The 24,727-nt window shown below is 36.7% G+C and overlaps 1 protein-coding gene across 6 annotated transcripts in view; it reads right to left on the bottom strand.

The window, feature by feature from the left end:
• The window catches only part of LOC115454202 (rho guanine nucleotide exchange factor 28), a 52,821-nt gene that overhangs the window by 27,666 nt on the left and 428 nt on the right, over positions 1–24,727 (bottom strand). For 2 of the 6 annotated variants that reach the window (XM_037444860.1, XM_037444852.1), the window contains exons 2-9: positions 23,182–23,255; positions 6,869–6,978; positions 5,872–5,988; positions 4,376–4,499; positions 2,612–2,735; positions 2,009–2,114; positions 1,191–1,351; positions 22–162 (exon numbers count right to left, since the gene is read on the bottom strand). In XM_037444860.1, the coding sequence (XP_037300757.1) occupies positions 22–162; positions 1,191–1,351; positions 2,009–2,114; positions 2,612–2,735; positions 4,376–4,499; positions 5,872–5,988; positions 6,869–6,978; positions 23,182–23,236 (938 nt within the window). In that variant the 5' untranslated portion in view covers positions 23,237–23,255. Of the gene's footprint in view, positions 1–21; positions 163–1,190; positions 1,352–2,008; positions 2,115–2,611; positions 2,736–4,375; positions 4,500–5,871; positions 5,989–6,868; positions 6,979–15,600; positions 15,769–23,181; positions 23,256–24,727 lie in introns of those variants that run through there. The other 4 variants (XM_037444854.1, XM_037444858.1, XM_037444873.1 and 1 more) reach the window with 4 other exon arrangements.

Below are 24,727 nucleotides of genomic sequence, written 5' to 3' on the forward strand. Positions count from 1 at the left end.
CGATACAGTATAAACACTCACTGTTCTAAGAACGCCAACCGGTGCAAGCCCAAGTGTTCCTGGTGCGTGTTATTCCTGCGGCCGGGCGCGGCGGCGGCGCCGACGGTGGCCGCGGACGCGTCCTCCTCGCTTTCCGTCTCGCTCACACCTCTGCCAGACAAGCTAACACCGAGCGGGACAAATACAATAAGGAACTATCGTGCTGTTTATCGATATCGAATCTTGATAACACTTCCATGTATTAACAATTATGAAATTATATGAAAATATCAGTATTGAAAATTTTAAGGTATAATTAATTATTGGTATAGAAAATTTAAATACTCGATGTAAAATATGAAATTGTGGAACTAAATTTATTTAATAGTATCATATTTTTTATTCAGCACGATAATTCCAAATTTGATGTGCAAAAAACAAAATAAGAAAATCGATCAGTTTTGCCGTATTCACTGATTCTGTGCATTTTATGAAAATTAAATAGCGAAGCGAACAGTGCGAATAAAAACATTGACTCACGCATGCTCAAAATGTAAAGGATTAGTCTGATTTAAAATGTAAAGGATTATTGTATTTTGTATAAGAAAAAAAACCTGCAGTACATGTTATGAATCAGAATAATCCTTTTAGAATTTCATGCTGTGTTCATTTTCTTGAAATGTTATTTTTAACATTTAGCAATGTATTTGTAAATGTCGATAGTATACTTTTTGCATGTATCACTAGCAGTAGTTTAAAAGTTCAATATGATGTGTAGAAATTATTAAATTTTTTAATATTGTTTCTTTTGTCTTAGCAACAGAGAATACTTTACTTTGACGAATGATTCCTAGCGTTAGGTGGATTGATGTCAGGGTACAAACTGGAAAATAGTGTATTTTTGTACAGTGAGTCAGTGAAGAATATGTATAGCCGTCGCCGATAACACAATATCGTAACAATACAGAATTGATAGAAAATCAAAGCACGCACCAAACGCATCTTGAATTAGGAACAAGAATAAATTTAATTGAAAAATTCTACCACCGCCACTGTCATTTGTTTATGAAAAAAAAAAGTTTTTAAACACTCTTGTAAATTCTGGATTATTGAAATTGTCGGTTTTAACATAAGCGACGGTATGTGTTTGTGTGTGTGTGTGTGTGTGTGTGTGTGTGTGTGTGTGTGTGTGTGTGCGCGCGCGTACGTACGCGGAGACGGGCGGCGCGGGCGCCGGCGGCTGCACGGCGGCGACGATGCTGGGCGTGGACACGCTCTTCTGCAGCGGCAGCCGCGCCGCCAGCCGCGCGCCCTCCGCCGCGCCCGCCATCGCGCCCGACCGCAGCGCCGCCGTCACCTTCTCGAAGTCCTTCTGCACGCACACACATACGATAACCACAATTCAATATTTTTATGCAAGTATGGAACATCCTGCACACACACACATACACTCATAAGATAACGACAATTCAATATTTTTATGCAAGTATGTAACATCCCACTGAACACCATGGTTTAATTAACTCTATGACTTATCTGTTCCTTTTTAATTACAACACAGTTATTCTAATGACCCTCAGGGGATTGTCTATATTTTTTTTACTTCCATCCAATCACAAGGTATATTTTGAAGTAATAATACTTTACAATAAAAATACTTTAATCTGTACTACGTCGTTTTAAGATTCTTAAGGGTCAACACATTATTGGAAAATATAGCTTGACTACTTTTGGTCTCCAAGGCGACACTTATACATATATAAATTTATTTTCTGTTGAATACTATTGTTTACATACGAGAATAGGACACAAGTATTTATTTTGTGTATTCATTAGTGTACACAGATTTAGCCGGTCATTAGGAAATAAATATTACAGTTTTTGTATATTATACGAAATACCTATAGTTATGTATTGTTACTGTTGTAAACTCTTACCAGCTCTAGTATAAACCTCTGTGGTTTGATAGCTGCTATTATTGTGTAATTGTTGTATTTTTGTGTAAACAATAAATAAAAAAAGTACTCACAGCGAGATCATTATCGTTGAGCGAGTGCGTGGAGTGACGCACGGGGCGCGGCACCTCCCCCTCGGACTCCATCGACGACAGCGACGCGCTGTGGCCGTTTAGCGTACTACAATACGTAATATTTTTTTCTTTTTAGCTATTCAGTGTACTACAAACCATCATATATTTATATTTTTTAAACTATTATTATCAATAAATTAATTCTGTTAAAATAGTTGTTAAAACTGCATGGATTCAAATATAATTTTATACTCCAACCCAAGATCTGGACGAACATTAGCTACTTTTAAGATTACTTCCTCATATGTTTAAGCAGACTTAAAAATTTTACATCTGACTTTCTATAAATACCCCCATCAGACATGGTTCCAGTGGCGAAGCGTCCATACAATCCGATTCATACCGTCTTCCCTTTTAGGTTTGTCTTAGTTTTTTTTTCTGTTAAATTGGCCGCGTTATTTTAACTGAAGAATTTTTGTTTGCCTCGGGTTTTGAAAAATTCCACTCTTCGCCACTGCATGGTTCTACACTTCCCTCTTTATCGAACTCTTCATACCCGCTATATATTGAAATTCGTAACTCTATGGAGTCTACTGTACCCACCTGCGCTGCCTGTGCGCGTCGTGCAGCCTCGCGCTGGGGTCGAGCGCGGCCCAGGAGCTGCGCCGGCCCTCGTCGCGCCGCTCCCACAGTCCCCACTGCCGCGACTCGCCTAGGAAACACGACACTAATATCACCGGTCACACACTGCACTCTCGTGTGTTATTGATATAAGCAATCAACTAACACTATAAGCTTTTAGTAATGTGCTAGATGTCTTCTACTGAATGTATATACAGGGTCATTTTGACTTTGCGTTACTAAATTAAACCAAATAATCGTCTTCACCTTTGCTGACATTGTGCCAAAAATAATCCATTAATAACGAATATTTTCACCGGAAGTCCTGGTTTTAGTTTTCTGATTTTTTGATTATTTTGTAATTTAATGCGAATTTGGCGTGTGCATGTGTGTATTTCTGACTGAAAGTATGATGTTGCCACCGCGACGGGATCTCTGAGAGTAGCAGTAGCGGCAGTAGGACGCGTAATATTTAAGTTACTTTTTATTAATATAATCTTAATTATATAATATCTTGTACAGAAAACGTTAACTTTAAAACGAATCATTTTTTTAGCCAGGCTATACAAAACCCATCATCGTATTGAAATACACTAGTGGCACTGGTGATAAGGCTCATAATATCTAGATTTTTTTTTTATCTTTATTTAAGGTGCTTAGTCGTTATTTCACGACTATGAACACTAGCTTAAATTATGCTGTTTACGCCACAATCAGATGTCAAATCTATTGACTCTACGACGGAAATAGAGTGAAACGAAAGGCTGTCAAAAATTTCTTTATTTAAGGTGCTTCGTCGTTACTTCATGACTACAAACACTAGCTAAAATTATGCTGTTTACGCCACAATCAAATGTCTTATCTAGCGACTCTATGATTGCGATAGAGTGAAACGAAATGCTGTCAAAAATAATAACAATGTAAGTATAATTAAAAACAACCATTCTAATTGTCCATGTTAATTTGCCACTTTTAGATTACACAATAACATGTTGTATGCGAGTATCTTTACATCTTTTCCCACGTCATACATTTGCAGTTACCGTTATGTTTTTCCTGTGTTTATGTAAAAATCACATGTTTAAAAATAAAACTTCACAGTTACTAATAATACCAGCTTTTGCTCGTGACTCTGCTTACATGAAAAGGTTTTCCGGTATATAATTGAGCTTATATTTTAAGTTAGACCTATAGCTATACATCGGTGGACACCGCATTCAATTCCAAGCAGTAGTTTTTGCGTGATGCGTGTACAAACATACAGACATCAACTCTAAAAACTGTTGTTTAGGCTTCTGTTGCTTTAATAAAGACCCTTATATTAGTTTTTGTTCAATATCTATAATGTACGTCTCCGCCTCTTACAATTTTTTATATGCATAGTTTTAAGCATTACCATTATGGCTCTTTGTTATATAACTTGCTGTAATGTTTTTATATATTAATCCTTTTTTTTTTTCACTTTTATGCTGAATGCCATAAAGGCGATAAATGCAAGACTTATTAACCTAAATTGATGGAATAAAGCTGCTAATTATTTCACAAATTGCACATTAATATGAGGAGCAATATGAAATCTTTATGAAAGTGAAGAGCTATATGAAATCTTAAGAGGATGCCTATGTTCAGCAGTGGACTTTATATGGCTGATGATGATGATCTAAGAATAATTGTTATAAAAGATCTGGCAAATATTTCCTCAAAATCTATCTTAAGTTGTCAGCAATAAGAACTATGTTGGCTCACCGCTTCCCTTGCGACTCTGCGGGTAGAAATCCAGATGAGTCGGCGAGCTACACTCTGGTTCCACGACGCCATCTTTGCACAGAGACGGGCACGAAGTGCTGAGGCGACTGCTGCCCGTTGCCTGCTATATTAACATACATAATACAATTTATACATTTTTTTTCTGCTTTTAATGACGAGACGAGCTCGCCTGACGGTAAGCGATACGATTGCTCATAAACAGTACAAACACCATCCAACACCTTGAATTACAAAGTATTGTTCGGTATTCCACTGCGCTCGCCATCCCGAGACATGAGGTGTAAGTCTCATTATGTCCAGTAGTTACACTGGCTACAATGTCCTTGAAACCGGAACACAACAGTGACTACAGACTCCTGTTTGGCGTCAGAAATTGACATTGCGGTGGTACCTACCCAGGCGGACTCTCACATGTGAGAGACCTACCACCAGTAACAGTTATAATAATAATATCAGGCCTGTATTATATACTGTTCTAACTGCTAGGCACTTGCCTCCTCTACTACTGAGAGAGATCAAGCCTTAGTCCACCACGCTGGCCTAGTGCGGCTTGATAGACTTAACACACCCTCAAAATTCCTAATACAGAACTTCTCAGATGTATAGCTTTCCTAACGATGTTTTCCTTCACCGTTAAAGCAAGCGATAACTCACAAAGAATACACACATAAATAAAAAAGTCAGAGGTGTGCCATTGCCTTTTGAACCTGCGGACATTCGTCTTATCAGTCCATACATACATAATATTTCGCTATTTTCCTTTTCAGGGGTAGACAGTGGTGTAAGGCATCCATTTCGCCATTTCGCCTATTGACATTTACTAGGCACAATTCCTATCTGGTAGAGCAAAAAACAGTATCACAGCCCGACCCGGGATTAGAACTCGAGACCTCAGAGCGGTAGTTGTCTCGAGCACGCAATACAACGCCACTGAGGCTATTAAAACATAATATACATCCAATAAGCATAACATAACGCATTATTTAGTCTTGCCCTCATTTAAATCATGACTAAGTGACGAAGAATGATTGCACTAGACAAAAAATAACAAATAACTTCACGCCTTTATCTCTGAAGGGGCTGACAGAGTTGCAACCAGAGCACCCACATTTCACCATATATGCTCCATCCTATGACGTGATAGGGAGCGAATACCTGACTGCGAACTGATGTTAAATAGAAAAAACCCAATACAACTGCACTGTTACGCTTTAAAGTCTAAATCGACGGGTGCTAAGTGAAAAAAGTTAACTACAATTTTGAGATTTTTTTATTATTGCAGTAACTAACTAAAAAATAAATATACATGTAGATGCCATATGAAATAATGAAGCGGTAATGAAAATTTCAACAAATTTAGTTTAAAATAAACAAAATGGGAGCATTTTTTCTTAGTATACGCTCTCCTGAAAACTAGCTGATTTGTATATAACTCTTTTTACTTTGCACCCGTCGAAATATTACAGCGGCTATACCAGTAGCGGTAGAGGTGCGGCGCGCATGCGCTGTACGGCGGCATGGAGTCGTCGAAGCTGCTGCAAACTGTCTTCCAGCACGCCGGGGCTGTGAGGCGTCACGCTTATAGTTGGCACCTGTTGCGAACAGATTGGAAAATACCTATACATTGTAGATAGTATTACATTACTGTATAACGTTTTACTCAAGAATTTGATTTAACTTCGGCAGGAGCATAATATAGAATCCATTTTAAAAGCTTTTTTTTATTTCAATTTTATATTACAAATTTTCTAGTGGACCAAAAGAGATTGTAGAAAGAAAGTAAAAGTGAAGAAACATACAGAATTTGACTGTTATAGTTTAATAGATAAAGAAATTTATTGTTATTTCTCAAACTCAGTTCATCCCTTCTATCGTCTATCTCGTCTATATTCGAAACTAGCTTATTTTCTACTTTACATCTATCGATAAACAACACGAAGTAAATTTTAATCATAATCGTCTCAATAGTAAGTAGTAGAAGAAAGAAAGAGAAGGAATATAATTCAGCATATTTTTCTTTTATCATATGAACCACACCTGATTATTTGCATTTAGCAGTATGGTGTAATAGATTTTGTTTTTATGATATAGGAGAAACGAGCAAACAGAGTTGATGGTAACTGATCACCCCCCATTAACATCTGGAATACCAAGGCGTATAGAGATGCATTGCAAAGTAAAAAACAATTGGCAAGTGATGATTCTCCTTCGTCAGTCGACAATGCGGGCCAAAAAGAACAATTGACAAGAGATTTATTGATTTATTTATAGTGAATAGTACGGTACAAAACACCACTTAAATTACGGTAACAAAGATCTAAGTACCTTTGAATCATACTCGCAGAATCTTAAACATTCTAACAAAAATAGTCGCCTATCACTCGCAAACATATCACACTCTGGTATCGCGTCCAGGAACCGATTTAATGTTTTGAGAGATGATTATGCCTCGTCAGTCGACAATCGCCATACCTGTGCTCTCGCGGCGGCCATGTCTGGTGGTGGCGTGGACCTGGTCACGTGCTCGGTCACCTCGTCCTCGCTGCTGTCCGTGCGGATGTCGGAACTGCCGCCGCCCTCGTCTGAAAAACAACGCATCGTATTGACAATCTACGCAACATCACGAGGTTTAGATTAACTAGAAAACATAAGACGATTTTCGCAAAGAGTTTTTACTGCCCAACAATCGCTCCTGGTTAATGATGAAATTTTGAAGCTAGGAATTGCAGTAAATCGCGTATGTATAGAAGATAATATGACTATTGAAATATTGCCGATAATCCCCCACAATATTACAACTGCCTCAATATTGACTGCCTCGGTGGCGTAGTTGTATTGCACGTCCGGTACAATAGCGCTCTGAGGTCCTGGGTTCGAATCCCGGGTCGGGCAAAGTGATATTTGGGTTTTTCTGCTCAGTATCAGCCCGGAGTCTGGAATTTGTGCCCGATATGGCGATAGGCTCGCCCCCTATCACATCATTGGACGGAACATACTTGGCGAAAAGTGGGTGCCCTAGTTGCGCCTCTGCATACCCCTTCGGGGATAAAATGCCTGATGTTATGTATGTATGTATGTAATATTACAAGATCGAAAATTGCTACGGAATCGAATCCTTTTCTTTTTGTTTATTCGGGTACGGCAAACTGTACCCCACTACACCTGATGGTAAGTGGAGTGGAGTCCAATAGAATCGACTGACGAGAGATGATTACCCCTCGGCAGTCGACACAATTATGCCGGCCTGTTGGAAACGGATATACACAGGCTGATCCCGGAACGAAACACGTGGGCCACTATGGCGAATTTTATCCTTAGGGAAAGTTTAGGTTAGTTTATCATTTCATCTTAAAAAGGTTTACGTAGTATTTAATTTCTTTGTTCTTTATTGCCCATCATTTTCCCTATACGGCCGCGGAAGCGCCGTTTAATAGGCTCAAACGTAATCGGCTTATACCACAATGTAACGTACACTTACATTGTGTGTTTATTGATAGTTCACATTTCATTACAGCTGGGATCTAACAGTTATGGACGTTAGTACGACAAAGTTTCAAAGCAGGCAGCCCAAAGCTTTTTATTTTACTGATCAGACTCTAATTACCGCAGAGTATGAAAATTAAACTATTTTTCTATTTTATCGTGGTTTTAATATTTTTGTTTTCTCCCGACGTTTCGAAGACTTTGCAGCCTTCGTGGTCGCGGAGAGGGAGGACTGAAATGTTGGTTATGCGCAAGGCAAAGTTACAATATTGGACCGCAAAGTACTTTAGTTATTTACGTATTAATTGTACTATCTTATAAATAATTTCACATATGAAGACGCGCCCTACTAAATATAGCAGGGCGAGCTACAGGGATCAGGCAAAGCTCTGATCGCTTACAGAGTGCATGAGCAAATTTAGACGCACTACGCTACGACGGATAGCGTCACGAATGAGACTTGGATCAGTACCCTTACCCGATTTTCTACTCTTTGCACTGCACAATAAATTTTACATTTCTTCGCTCATAACTACACCTGATCAATCTTGTATTGCAACATTATTTTCTTTGCTTTCCTACACTGCTCTTCCTGAAACATTTCTGTCACGGACACTTCATACTGCTACATGTCTTTAAAAATTTACGAAAGTACAGTGCATTTTATACTCTACTTTTCAGTGAAACAGACTAAATTCCCGCGACACCCCTGCTCAAAACGTGGTAGGGCGCGTCTTCGTGGATGAAAAATTCAACATTTAAATGTTATACCCTGCCTTAACACGACCCCAATCTGAAAACACTTTTATCCCAATACTGAAACTAGTTACAAAAACATTCCCAAAGGAAACATTTATCCGACTTTAGTTCAAAACAAAGAGAAATTTAATTTACATTTAAAAAATTCGTTACGAGTCCATTGAAACAGAATGCTAAACGCGGCCGATTGTTCGAGAAGGAATTTTGCTCATTAAATACATTCATCTGCTTTAAGTTTAAAAACGCTTTGCGAAAGATAACTCAGCTTTCATTCACAAATATTTTGTACTAAGCTATGTTTTTTTAATAACATAAAATGCTGCAAATTTTTATTAATATTATAAATGCGAGAATTTTTTACTAGTGGTAGGTCTCATATGTGATCCGCCAAGCACCAGTGTGTAGTCACTGTTGTGTTCCGGTTTGAAGGATATTGTAGCCAGTGTAACTACTGGGCATAAGCCTTTACATCTCATGTCTCAAGATAGCAAGCGCAGTGGAATACCAAACAATACTTTATAATTCAAGGTGTTAGATGGTGTTTCTACTGTTTATAGGCAGTCGTATCGCTTACCATCAGGCGAACGGCAAGCTCGTCTCGTCATTGAATAGAAAAAAAGTCGAAATATTTATAATAGAAGCAATTGTACAAATCCGCCGAACAAATTTGGACAAAATTTAGCATACAAATCAATACAGATAGACTATGCCTAGATAAACTTTTTACCTTGAACCTTTTCGCAACCGCGGGCGATATATTTGCCAATCCACTTTTAAAAATTACGCGCCGAAATTCCTAAATAGATTGGTATAGTGTTATACAGCTATTACGTCATCACTTTTGTTAGGGGTGCTTACTTATGTAAGGAAGATGGGGGGTGTTGATTGCCAATAATATATTAGTAGCTTATGGAAACGCAGTCAAAACCTAATTTAGAACTGTAATTAGCATCAGCCCCGGATCTAGGGGGGGGGGGGGGGGCAAGCCAGGGCGCGTACCCCGGGCGGCGAATTTAGAGGGCGGGAAATTCAAACTTGGCAGACGAATACACATCTCATCATTAACGCAACTTTGACTACTGAGACATCCAGTATATAACACACATAAGTTATTTCCCGCGGGGCGCGAAATGATGATGATGACAAAAGTAAAAATATAGGTGGTTGAAGGCGGCATTACCTAGATTTTGCCCCACCTTCAAAAAATTCAAGATCCGGGGCTGATTAGCATTGTCCGCGAAAATTTAAATTGTTTGTACAAAATGGAACTTTTAAGTCAAATAAGAATGCCAACGCGACCGGAGACACGAGCAAAAGCTAGTAAAACATGAACGTATCGACTAGCAGAGGTTGATTAGCATATAATACATAAACAGCACGCCGCACGCAGGGCATCTAATTATCGCCATGTTCTTCAGTGGGGAAGGGTCTATGTAAACCAATTCCTGCCGGCTTCTCTTTCCTAATTTATAAATAATCAAATTATCTTTGAACGATTTGCAAACTGCATTTATGCATATTAGCCTTACCTACTACCTCTACTGCCGTGCTAAGCGTAAAAGCGGTATGTCAAGAAAACTATATTTCGAGATATTCGAAGTTTAGTAAATATAGTTTTATAGTTTTGTATGTAAAACTGAGATAACGGAGATCTTTTAAGGTTTTTTTTAAACAAGATATAGTTATTTAGGTAAGTTCATAATTGGATGGGTTTTTCTTTAAGCTATCTCATCATCATCATCATCATCTCAGCCACAGGAAGTCCACTGCTGAACATAGGCCTCCCCCAAGGATCTCCACGTCGACCTGTAGGAAGCGGCCTGCATCCAGCGACTTCCTGCGACCTTAGCCAGGTCGTCCGTCCACCTTGTAGGCGGGCGTCCGACATTTCTCTTGCCTGTACGTGGCCTCCACTCTAGAACCTTTCGACCCCAACGGCCATCGGTTCTTCGAGCTATATGCCCGGCCCACTGCCACTTCAACTTGCTAATCCTATGGGCTATGTCGGTAACCTTTGTTCTCCTACGGATCTCCTCATTTCTGATTCGATCTCGTAGGGAAATACGAGCTATCTGAGCTTAAGCTATCTGACGACATAAAAATCAAGATATTTTATTTGAGATACCGCTTTTTAGATTAGCTCGGCAGTAGTTAGTTAGTAGTATAAGTTGTGTTGCCTTTTGGAATATTTCACCCTTCTCCACTAGTGTTCTGTCCCATGATGTGATAGGGAAAAGCCTAGGAAAAAATACCCCCAGAAAAAGTAAAAACATTAGTCAAGTTATCTCAGTAGCTAATAACCACTAAGGCGGTATTTACACGTATAAGTCCATAATAATTTCCTTATATAAATTATCTGACGTGCACGATCGGCTGAGCGGAACGGGATATTGCCGTTCAACGGGATGTCGACGTCCCTATCACGGGACAGATGGAGGCTGGGGCTTGGCATATCGCGCTAGTTTATAGAGTGGGAGATTATACAAGGTGTTTTCATAGGCGTATGTAAATATATAGGGTGTATTTAATTTTAAAATTATGTGAAATTATCTATTGTGTGGCAGATTTGATATATCGTACATCTCCTTTATGTACAGGTATTGCTCTGCAGTGTTCATTAAAGACACAAACAAGATAAATTATAGTTTTTAATTTGCAATAAGTACAGAAAATATTGCAACAAACATATCACTTAATGTTATATTGTACGATCAAACGTTTTAAAGCCTCCGGGCGCTGTCTGCCACAAAAAGCTCAAACTCAACATTTCCATCCAGCTAAAACGTTCACAACCATACAAATTCAATGTCGCCAACATTCAAAAACTGCCTAATACGAAACAAAGCGGCAGATTAAATGGGGAAAAAAATAGGGTTGTGCCGCGGCCCCATTCGTACATTTCCACACCGAGCCGCATACAATATGCATAATCATTCGCCGGGGGCGGTCGGGAGCGACCTACATCGGCGGGTCAAGGCTCCGGCTGCAGCCCTACGCGGCCGCTGAAAACCATCGAAACCTGACCCCCAGTTTATTGTGAACGCGGAATAAAACATTTCGGCGCGCCGGAACCGTGCGGACGGGAAGTGGATCTCCTCAAGTTGGACAACGGCGACAATGAAATGCCACTCTGTTTACATGTTTGTTTTGCGACCGAAAACACGGCCCGACGAGCGGATGACGCATGGCGCGGGGAAATGTTTGAACAGACTGATATATCTGTCAATATTATGAGGTCACGTTCAATTAAGTTGATTTTGTTTTTATAGGCCGGCTGTTTTCGAACGCAAATTTGTCGTGCGATCAAACGTTTGCTTATGGGAATAGAAACACGGGACTGGACGCAAATTTTAAACAATATCTCCCCATTTTCGCCTTTTAATCGCGCAAAAACAATTTATCAAGTAACGTAACATCACAGAAGACCGCATCGGATATTCTTGTGGGAAAGTAAACCTGGTGTCAGATAACGCTATTCTCAGATATAAAATGTCAAGAGGTGCGCAATCATTAAACCGTGATCTCGGTGCGGACGAGGGGAGTGTATTTCCCACTCATTACAAATACAAATCGATAGTCCCAACGTAAAGTATCGAATCTGCAAAATTGCATTTAGATGCAATACTTTGCGTAGGGACTGTCGAATATACATCGCTTATTTAGTGTTTATTACCATGGCGATAAGCACTTCGATCCTAATTGTCTTAAATAAATGCAGTTCAATTTAATAAGGACCGTTTAAATATCGACAGTCCCTGCGCAAAGTATTGAATCTGCAAAATGCAATTTTGTAGATTCGATAGTATACGTAGTGACCGTCAAAATACAAAGCCTTTATTGCTAAATGTGGGTACTTATATACAGGTGGTTATAAAATATAAAAGATATTCCAATACTTTCTACCGGGATAGGTACCGGTGTGCTATACTATTTTAGTACACAGTGCTTCTACTTTTACATCGTCTTCGCGTCGATGGTCGACGATGGGCGCATTACCATACGCACCTAGGTGTGATGTTAGATCAGACCTAAATTTCTTTTGTTCTTATATATTTTGCATTAAATTTGCACGCGATATGGCTTAGTAAACTGTATGGTGATAGATATATTAAAGCATTCCTTGAGCCTCTGTTTATCCACTTAGACATTACTGACTGAAATCAAAACCTTAACGATCCCAATAGCTATCTTCGGATTGATCTCGAGTACAAACCAAAATCAGTCATGTTACAACATGCAATCTTGATTTTGATTGATCCGTTACGATCGATCCAGAGACAGCGATCAGAATATTTCATTGACATTAACCTATAAACAATATTTAAAACAAAAATTATTGTATCAACTCTTTACCGCAAACCAAACCCGTAACAATACAAAGCCATATAATCTACTGCGCCGCAGACTTCCCTATTAATCATATTATGCAGTCAGACATAACCTGACATAATTGATTTTAACAAAAGAGCTCCGAGCAGCTCCATCATCTATTGAATTCATTTATGAACAGCCGTTCATTTGTGCATTAATACAGAATGGGGATATGAAAATCATTTTTGTTTTAAACGAGCATGGCCAAGTCTCTGCACCTGATGGTAAGTGGAGTGGGGTTCAATAGACCGACGAAAGTTGATTAACCCCTGGCAGTCGTCACAACTATGCCGGTATGTTGGATGATATACACAGGCTGATTCCGGAACGCAACACTTGCGTGGACCACTATGGCGTGTTTTAACTCGTGTACGGTGTTCGCTATCCGGGAGGATATAACATATATCCTGCCACCACCATATAGAAATGTATTCATCGTCCTTATGAACCAAATGTAAAATATCAATAGCTAGATGGTGATCGCGACTCTGCCCGCATCAAAGACTTACGGTATCAATTTCTACTGTTTATTTTAATGGATAAAAAAACCGGACACGCGCGAGTTGGACTTGCGAGCCGAGGGTTCCATACAAATTTGTAGGTCCAATCTTGATAAACTTAACTTAGCCGTTCGATCCTTAGACATTGTTATCGCACCAACCGCAGTTAAAAATATTGTAACGGTAAATTTGCTTTTCTTTCGAAATATACATTGCAGTAGTAACTACCCAAACGGCACCTCGCATAGACCTACACCAGGAATACTATCCCTGCATTACAAGCTGAAATGAACCTTAAACTCTTAAAACATTTAAGGATTGTAATTAAGGAAGACTTACTCACTTTATTAACACAATTACTGCGCCCTCCTTACATTATTAGTGTTATATCACCAGTTTTATTGCGCATAGAGTTTAATGAATACGTTACTGTCATCTAAATGGCCTAATAAACGAATGATATTTATCGGCGAAGGAATATTTTATGATTTATCGCCTCTATGGTCTAGTGGTGGTATAATTTTGATCATTCGGAAATCCTGGATTCGATTCAGAGATCGGATAACTAAAATCACTTTTTGTGGCTCTAACGATTTCCCTAGACAGGATACCTTAGAAAGGGTTATTGTAAAAACCACCCATATGCGTACCTCATACATCAACCAACTATAGACAAAATGGTTTATTTCGTGCGAGCGAGCAATAACTTTAACAATGTTTGTAAACAGCATGATCTTGATCCGTTTACGACCACTGTTCCCTCAGTGAAGAGGTGTTTGAGCCTTGATTTTTTTAAATTGTCTCAATACAAGATCTAATCGGCATTAGAATCAACATTATGTGAACTGATGCTATAACTGAAGACTTGTAATTCGCTTTCAGTTTTACTACACCATTGTTATATTTCTTTAATAACTTATAGCTGTTAGTCTTCCACATAAATTAATAAATCAATTAATTAATTCAAATTCATTATAGATCATGTTCAAAAGTTTAAACATGGACGTTGCGCTGACCCCACGTTGGTGTAGATAAAGGCAGTGTAGAAATAAAAAGTAACGGAAATCTGTACATTTAATTTAAATTGTAATTTACATGTCGGCTATGGTGTAGTACCGAGAAGAAAGGGGGGCTCGAGCGTCGCAAGCGCTCGGTGATGCAAGCGACAAAGTGCTGCCACTTAAGAATATATTTATGTTTGAATAAATATAATCAAACTGGTAGTACGAAGATATTATTCTACAACTATTTATAGCTACATTATGGGGGCACATAAAGGTTAGCTGCCTAGAACGAATTCTTGTTTTCAGACTACGATATATATACATATAAGTAGAATTCTGTTTAGGGTCTTGTTTATTGACTATGATATAAATAGTTAGAATTCTGCAAAAGGCCAAAGGCGTAAAAATACACATACACACACATTTATCCCCGAAGGGGTATGCAGAAGCGCAACCAGAGCACCCATTTTTCGCCAAGTGTGTTCCGTCCCATGATGTGATACGGGCGAGTCTATAGCCATATCAGGCGTGTGAAATAATAATACAAAATTAATCAATTTTCTTGTTAAAAATAAGAGTTATTATTTGCATTGGCTGACCTCGTAAAAACAGCACGTTAGAAAACAAAGTATAAACAATCTATATGTAGATAGGATTGAAGGTAACTTCAGCTATCGTCATATTTAGCTTAGATAAGACTTTAAAATGACGTAACCTTTTCAAAATAGCGTAACGGCTGTTTTCAATAAACGATCCAGATTTTAATCTTTGTTCCGATCTCGAGGATAAACAAATTATTTATTTTACCCACAAAACAGGTTAAAATATAATACATACTAAATTACAAATAAGGTTTTTTAACATTATTAACCAAAACTTGTGTTTCACAATAAACTTAATACAAATGCGAGTCAATAATGAAAACAAAAGGTAAGAATGTAAAAAAAAATATTTACTCTGATTGGTCCATTTTCACGACGGATCATAAAAGCGATTGGGATCATTTATTAAAAAAAAATAGCAGTTAGTATTCACTCGAATAGACAAACGAAAAATAGAACACGATAAAATAAAACATTTTACATACATTTATAATTGCTGCGAATAACTCGATATTTTCCAATTCATATTCACGCCACAATAACTCTAAACCCTTACAAAATTAATGCTATTTATCTCCAATGGCACCTTGCCCTAAACCCTTACAATTTTCGCGTTTGTGCACACAGAGCCACGGACGATTTATAGAACATAATAAACTAGGATTAAACGTAGACGAAACGTAAACACCTAGATAACCTTTCATCGATATGTTATTATGATTTGTTACAATATGCTGATGAAACGCGCGTGACGACGGCTGAGTTATTTATTGAAATAAAATTAAAACTATCCAATTGGGTAGTTGACTCCTTTTTTTATGCATTCAATATCATTATAATAATATTATATCATTCAATATATTCATTCATAATATCATATCATTCAAAAAAAAGGTTGTCGTATAAAATGTAGCGTACAAAGGATTTTCAAAATCCACGAAATAATAAATAAGTTATAAACCTTCGAAATTTAGTGGAAGGGATAGCTATCGATTAACATAAATGGCAAACTGTGACGTCATCGCCCATAACAGTGCTTGCGTGAGAAAGAGTGTAATAACCCCACCACACTTCTACTTTTTTTCACAACTATATTTTAAATATGAATTACGGCTTTATTTTTAACCAATAAGATGCTAATTTCATACTAGAATTTCTTTTTCGTATTATTTTCTGTTACATATAAAATAAAGTACAAAAACAAACATAGAAAAAGACTCCATTGATATTTTCACATGAATTTAGGATCCAGGTTAGGTGAAATGGAAAGTACACATGTTTTAGTTAAGCTTGTTTTTCTTGATATAGCATCTGTAACTTGCGATTTAGCTGCGAAAATAAATTACAAGTTATCTAAAATGAATGACTACTTTGACCAGTCCAAAAACGTAAAACTTTTTCACATTCTAGTCAACAATTCCATCGCTGGATAGAAATACCTATCACTAGCAGCACACTATCTGATTTCAACCATTTCAATTTCCAGTATCAAACAATCAAAAATAACTCTTTAAACCAACAATATGTAGCAAAAATTAGACAGACAGATACATCAATATAAAATACACAGTTTACTTCTACACCAATAGGTTCAACACAATCTAGCGGTAAAGACGCTGCAGCCACGTCGCGTTTTCTCAGACCCATTGTAATTAGCCCCTTATAAAGATAAGCGAGGTAATGAGATGGACATATTAGTTACTACACGATTAAGGTCGAGAGATATGTTTGATGCAGCCGACATGTATAGACATAGAGATGTAGAATTTACTATGGTGGTTGTTTCATATATTTTATTATGAAACTAGCTGACCCGACAGACGTTTTCCCGTCTTAACTATGAATTTGCAGCGCGCATTCTGTCAATCGCTGACTGTTATTTCAAACAATTGATAGTTATATAAAATTAATATTTTCGTTAAGTTTTCTTAAATTTTCTAATTTTCCGCGCAATTTTTTTATTTTTTTCTTTCATAAGAACCTTCTCCTGGCACTAACAAACACAACAAAAAAAGAAATAGTGAAATCGGTCCAGCCGTTCCAAGTTCCGTGACCAAGGGAAATAGGGATTCATTTTTATATATATATAGATTATTAGCAAATAGCAAACACTGAAAAACATTAGTTCGAAATTATTGACGGCTTTAAATGTTTCATTACGAACGGCTTTTTTTCGTGCCACATTAAAACAAATACCGCTGCAAGTTCATTTACCCGGATTTGTTTCGTAAACTATTTATTGTATTATTTACTGTAGATATATAAATAAGCGTGACGTGCAAAAACTGCAGACCTACTGATGCTAAATGTTACGCATCTCAACGGCTACGTTGCAAGATAAATTGGAACATTATGGTTGAAATGTAACTTATATTATAAATGCGATCGTTTTTTTAATATTCGGATGTTACAAATAAACGCAATGAAAGGATTTAAATTAAATTTGGGACAATTTACTGGTGGTAAATCTCTCGTATGAGAGAGTCCGCCTGGGTAGGCATCACCGCAATGTCTATTTCTATCGCCTGGCAGTAGTGTGTAGTCACTGTTGTGTTCCGGTTTGAAGAACATTGTAGCCAGTGTAACTACTGGACATAATGAGACTTACACCTCATGTCTCAGGATGGCGAGCGCAGTGGAATACCAAACAATACTTTGTAATTTAAGGTGTTGGAGAGTGTTTCTACTGGTTATGAGCGGTCGTATTGCTTACCATCAGGCGAACAGCAAGCTCGTCTCTTAATTCAAAACAATAAAAAAAAATTAAAAACAAACTGGCTTACATACCATCCTGCAGTGGATAATTTAATTTCTTTTGCACATTTAGTTATTAACAGCGTATGGTAGGTGGTTATCGGCTGTGGCATTGACATAGCTTATTTTATAATTTTTATCATTCGGGAACGGCTGAAAGGAACACCACTACAACTGGTCTGATGGCAAGTGGGATAAAGTTTAAAATCTTGACTCTACTGTCGATTGACGAGAGATTATTACCAGTCAATATTATTGTGTCGGCCTGTTTGATACTACATATGCACAGGCTGTTGCCAAAACGCGACTCTGACGTGAGCCACTATAGCGGGTTTTACACCCTGTGTACGATAGTCGTTATCCGAGCGGATACAAGTATCCTACCACCAGCTAAAATACACAGATCATCACGCATTTATCACCGAAGGGGTATGCAGAGGCGCAACCTGAGTCCCCACTTTTCGACAAATGTAATCAGTCCCATGATGTGATAGGGGGCGAGCCTATCGCCATATCGGGCACAAATTCCAGACCTCGGGCTGATACTGAGCAGAAAAACCCTAATCACTTTGCCCGACCCGGCATTCGAACCCAGGACCTCAGAGCGCTGCCGTAGCGCGCGTGCATTACAACTACGCCACTGAGGCAGTAACCAGCTAAAATGTTAGTAAGTATATTATATACAGAGAACTTCCTCGATGCTTCCTAAGTATGCAAATTATTCAATTCGCCAACCTTCAAGCTATACTGACAATCGATCACGCATGAACAAAATCGAGTGTGCCGAATTAACCGACATTTTTCACGGACAGTTAGGCTTATTTACTAAATTATCATTGTTTTAACTCGCCCACTAATGTATATTTGTAATGTTAAATTAATTCTTCCTCAATGGTTTAAGACAATCTAGTCTAAATGCAATTTAGTGCTTAAGTATTGTTTATAATGATTGTGTTATGTTTTATGCCTTTTGTTAAACAATAAAACAAAAAATGGTTCCATATCTTGATAATATTTCAATAATGTTAGCAGGTGTGTTTAAAAACACCGCAAATCCTGAACGGATTTTGATGAAATTTGGCACACATACAGATCATATTCTGGATAAAACATAGGCTATATTTTCTAGGAACAGTTGGACTTTTATACCGAGAAAGAAGTTATAAATGAAAAGCGATTCCATGAGGAAATAAACATGATTTTATCACAAAAACAAGCGTTTAGCACGCGAATTTGCAGGTTTGTTTTGATAATTGCTTCCTTAATGATGTACATTTAATAAAAATAAAGCCTTTTCCGTAAGCGTAGCAACGACCCATTAATGACATGAATTATTTGTTATTTAAGAATATTATGTAATTGTTTTGCGATTTGTATCTGTCGGATAACGAGCAATGCATTTAAATAACGTTATGAAAAATTGAGCTTTATTGAAGTTTTTTTTTATAAGTTCACACATGCACTCACGCCTTTTATCCCCGAATGGGTAGGCAGAGGTGTAACTAGTGCTATATCATCGAGGGCTTTATCGGCATATCGGACACAAATTCCAGAATCTGGGCTGTTACTGAGAAGAAAACCCAAAACTTATTTGCCCGACCCGAAATTCGGATCCTAGACCTCAGAGCAGAAGTATCTCACGCACTAAAACTCCGCCTCCGAGACAATATTTTAAACGTGTGTTTTTATTTTCTCAATACGTTTACACTGATAAGAGCTTTTTATTATTAATTCACTTATGCTAATGCGTATAATGCACCTGTAAGGGTAGTCAGAGGTATGCTTTATGATTTGCCAAGATTATTTTGAACTTACGAGGGATGAACTCCAAGCGGGGTGATGTCAGACAAGCATGGTCGTAAAAACTAAGCCATTTTTTTCTGTTAAAACATGTATTTTGCATCGACCGTACATTAAATTGGAATAAGGTTAAAAGATATTTCCATGGCACAAATAAAGTACCCTCCTCAAATTGTAGTTAGTAGGTAGACATTAATTTATTTCAAGATTAAAAAACTAATTTAAATTTTAATGGCCCGGCCCGAAAACATATCGCATGACCTCATCTGTTTCACAGACCATATACGAATCGTATTAATCTAACAAGTCTACTTTGCCAAGCAAAGGACTTGCATTATATTCCACTTTAATGGAAATTAAATAAGCTACCTACAAATTAAAAATAAAAGCAGTTAATAATCTTAATTAATTCATGACAATAAATAACAAAGTTTCGTGAGAATTCGGAATTAATTTTCAATAACATTCCTCTAAGTGGCGCCCAACATGGTGCCCAAATGTTTTTTTATATTAAATGAAAAAAATGGATAGAAAAAATCTTTAAAAATAATAGTTTATAAAAATATTTTCTTTCTGCTATATTCACGAAGGTCGCTTATCTTCAAAACCTAGGTAATACATAATGACCCATTACGTAATCTAGACATTCACATCGGGGCGCAACAAGTAAATGCTACAAGTAACGTACATACCCAGTGATATACACACGAACAAACTACATCTTCGGACCGCACCACTAATTCAATTAAGATATTGGGCACAAAAAACTGCACGCGCATTCATACCATACACAACAATAAAAAAAAAACAAATCAATACACAAATTTAAAAATAATAACAATATTAATTCACTAATATGCACATTTTTAAAAATGGAATCTTTTTAAATTTGGAATTGTAACGTCGGCGTGCAAAATTCGCGAAAATCGAATGTTATTTTGACAGGGCCAGCCAGCGAGCGGGCAGGCTTGCCTTTGTACGGGCCGCACGATGGGCGCATGCGCGACATCGATCCAGGTGAAGCCTTCCGCGGGGTTAAACTATTCAGCAGCCATAGTCCGCCGACGGGAGCACTAAAGTTTAGGCATGTAGTACTAATACGAAGCATCTCGCATAACTTTTTATGAACATAAGAGCAAGTTATGCACATATTCCATTTGTTAATCGATTTTTTACTAGGAAGAATTTCAATACGTTTTGTTCGTAATCCAATCTAGGTAGCCCACATATTTAGGTACGAAATAGGCCTCCAAGAGTAATTTAGCTTTATATATGTACGTAATTAATATCGACGATGAATTCATAGATTAAGTATATTTGTAGTATTTTAATATCTTTAATCAACATAACTCATCATTAAAATTATATACTGCTCAAAAAGATATCTGAATATTCTAGAACGACAGAATATTTCCTAATCTATCCTAAATGTGCATGGGCAATCAACAATCAATGGGCAATATCATGAGCCACATGAAGTACTCTTAAGCCTACGTTAGATTTCTAAGCCGACCTATCGAAAGCAGTCTGCATCCAACTTCCTGCGACTTTTATGCAGTCATCTAACAGGATTACCATAAACAATTTTTTTTCTTCAACATCAAGTACTTTCCATTCAACCAAACAATATTTAGTATTTACAATTCATATCACGCGACTTAAAACAATGGCGCCAAAACATCGTCAAGCAGAACAATTACTTTTGTGAAATATACCATAGATATTTTGAATATGACCGGCGGTGTAATGAATGGGGTGAGACCGCATCCTGTCGTGGATCGATTGAACGGAAGTGCGTGTCAATACCGCTGAACGTCAGAATGCAAAGCGTAAAGTTTTTAATTTTAATATCAGGCAAAGGATACCTTAGAGCTGCCAGTTAAAAATTAAAATAAATTTCTTGATATCACGAACAGATATGCGAATTTGTTTATGCCTATACAGTCTGCTTCGTATTTATGGACAAACTAATGTGCCGATTTAGAGGAAATTTGGCACGACTTTGTACTCCAAGAAAGTTTATTTTTTTTAAATAAATATTTGCCCCAAACCTAATGCCACGCGGGCCAAGTCCCGATCGCATAAAATAACCAATCCCATGACACTTAAATGACCACTCTATAGAAAGAGACAAAGCTACTGTGCGGCTAATGGTATCTCCTCGATAGTTCTGCAGTATACGTAGTGCTATCTATATCCATAATCAGACAATTTCTCATACTTTTCTGTCCATTTGACAGCTAAATAGGAACACTAAGTTTGTCTTCTATAGTGTATAGTACTTTTAACCGCGGAAATAGTTTGTTCATATTCCTAACAAGACTATAAAGGATTTGTCTCACAAAAACCAGTAAATCACGATATGGAATCAGTTATATATTCATAATTACTTTGAAACTTGCCAACAATGGTATAATGGACCATCATTGATGATTTTGTTTTAGTCAGCATGCCTCCCATTGTTTTAGACATGAAATTAGATAAAAACAATTGATTATGAGTCAAAAATGTTGTATTTGCATACAATATTTTATAGAAATGTGTATTTGCAAGATTTTCTATTTAGTAAACCCTTAGATACCTTATTCCTCACTTTCTTTCTTGGCCTCTATTTAAAACATATATCAAAACAAATTTCTATATTTAAGATCAAAAATGTATTTTGTCATGGTAGTGTTAAGTCCTACAATAATGTATCTCACCAAGAATAATAAATATTACAATACAGTGTTTTTGTAAACACGGTCAACTAAATAAGCCATAGTATAAAATAGTATGTGACCCAAATATATATTATAAAAATAATTGTGTTCCATCCTTAAAATTGTCATATTCCTATTTGCTATATTATCACCTTCATTCTGTTACCTCTTGTGACGTAATTTAACGTGAGGTGATAATAGAATGCTGTTCTAAAATACCTCATGTTAACTTACAATCAACAAGCATATCTGTGGAAACCGTACAAACTAATATAATCATTGTTATAATTGAGCTAGGTACTAAAATGGTGTGTTTTAAAAAACAATTAGTTAAAGATACCTGTTAAACAATACATGTGGCTGATAATAAATTATTGCTCAATACTATGCATTCTACCAAACATGTAATACATTGTTCAGAATAAAGCACAATTATGAAGTATTTATAAGAATTACTTAGGCCATAAATTGAAACAAAATTATTTTTGTTTATAGCTAGTTACTGGGTAATTAGGAATTTGGATTAGTTATGCACTATCCTCAGATTATACCACGGTATTCGTTTTTTCTACTTAAAGAACGAGGGTTAAGGGAGTAACAAATTTTTGTGATGTTATATAGCCTTCTTCGATAAATGGGCTATCAAATACTAATATAATATTCAATTTGATCCAATACTTACTGAGATTAGTGCATCCAAACAAACTCTTCAGATTAATGTAATAGTATAGATTATTATATTGTTCATTAAGATGCTAATATTGTTTTAATGTATATAAAATGGTTGATGTTAAATATAAAGTGACTGACCAGAAAAGTTACCTGACGACAGGAGACCTGCATTTTCACGTGATGGCACATTCATTGTCACTTCGATGAGTTTTCTGAAAAATAAAAATATATATATTTACAGCTGTATTCCTTAAGAATTTCTGGGCATACAACATACAAATACTATACTTGTGGAATTGTTTCATACTTGTGGAAACGTAAGAATTGTGTTAATTGTGTATATTTTAATTACGTGTTAGATGTTAACTATTTCTACTTTATATTACCACCTTGTTTCGCTAATCAAAATAAAATGAAATAAAATACCAGATGAATTTATATAATACTACTTCTCAGCAATAAATCTTTGTTTGATTTACTTTTTATTGTTTTTTAATGTCATAAGTAAAGTTCCATGAGTTATGTGAATAGGGAATGTGGACATTTCTATAGATATATGGAACACAGTGGTGAAGGGTCCATATAAGCTGATCCCTGTCAGCCTCCCATTATGTTGAATAAAATTATCATTAGAACAATTAGCAAACCAGATTCATGCATATTAGTATCTATATGTTGTGTCGGGTTCTCTTTTGGATAATTTCACATTCCGCCTCTGTTAGGGCTTCATGTTAAATACGCAGCAAGGTGAGTCTTTCTTGACTTAATCAAAAACCAAGTTTCTATGGCCCAACTTTGGCATCAAACTGGTTTTTTTATATTACTATCTTAGGTGACAATTTTTTTTTATTGGTATACAAGGTTGATCAAACCTTTCACACTTATTTCATTAACTGGAATGTAAAAGGCAGGTAAGTTGAAGTCAAGTTTACCACTAAAGGTTTTTAACTCAAAATTTACAATACATTTTAAAAAAAATGTATTATAATTTGAAACTACAAAAAAATATGGAATTTTTTTATTTAATATTTTTTAAAATATTATGACATTAACTCATGAAACATTTCCAACAGAACATGTGTGAGTGTTTACAAACTTCACTCAAAGAGGGACATGTCAAGTGGTAGCGTGTTGGTGCACCTGCTTTTCACCACCTGTTGATTGTTACAAACTTGGTGTTTTAATACATCAATGCCAAGGTATATAAAAATACAGCTCAATTGTAAAAACATTTAATGAGTTTTAATCTTGTATTTTATTATTCTGGATGACTCCAATCATTATTATACACAAGTTATTAAACCTTTTTAAATGAAATTTATTGTAGATTTTTAAGAATCTTTAGTGTGAGGTTAATTGCAACAAAAATATTATACACAAAAAACCTACCACAGGTTGACTACTGCTAATCAATCCACCCCCAAAGATTGCCAGATCAACCTGTTGGAAGCCATCTACATACAAAATACAAAGTTAACGAATTTCTTCTTTTAAGGCTAACAGGCACTAGAAAATTGTCATTTAGACCAAAGATGTTAAGACACTAATTCTTAACCCACGAAGCATTCGTTTTCATTAATGATAATCGTAAAGCCGAAAGTATCTGAACGACACATGGAGTTTTATAAGTTTTAATAAACTAAAACGCTCTAGAAATAGCTGTCAAATTCTTAAAAACGCGATG

The sequence above is a fragment of the Manduca sexta genome, chromosome 5 (genome assembly GCF_014839805.1).
Source record: "Manduca sexta isolate Smith_Timp_Sample1 chromosome 5, JHU_Msex_v1.0, whole genome shotgun sequence".
Taxonomy (NCBI): domain Eukaryota; kingdom Metazoa; phylum Arthropoda; class Insecta; order Lepidoptera; family Sphingidae; genus Manduca; species Manduca sexta.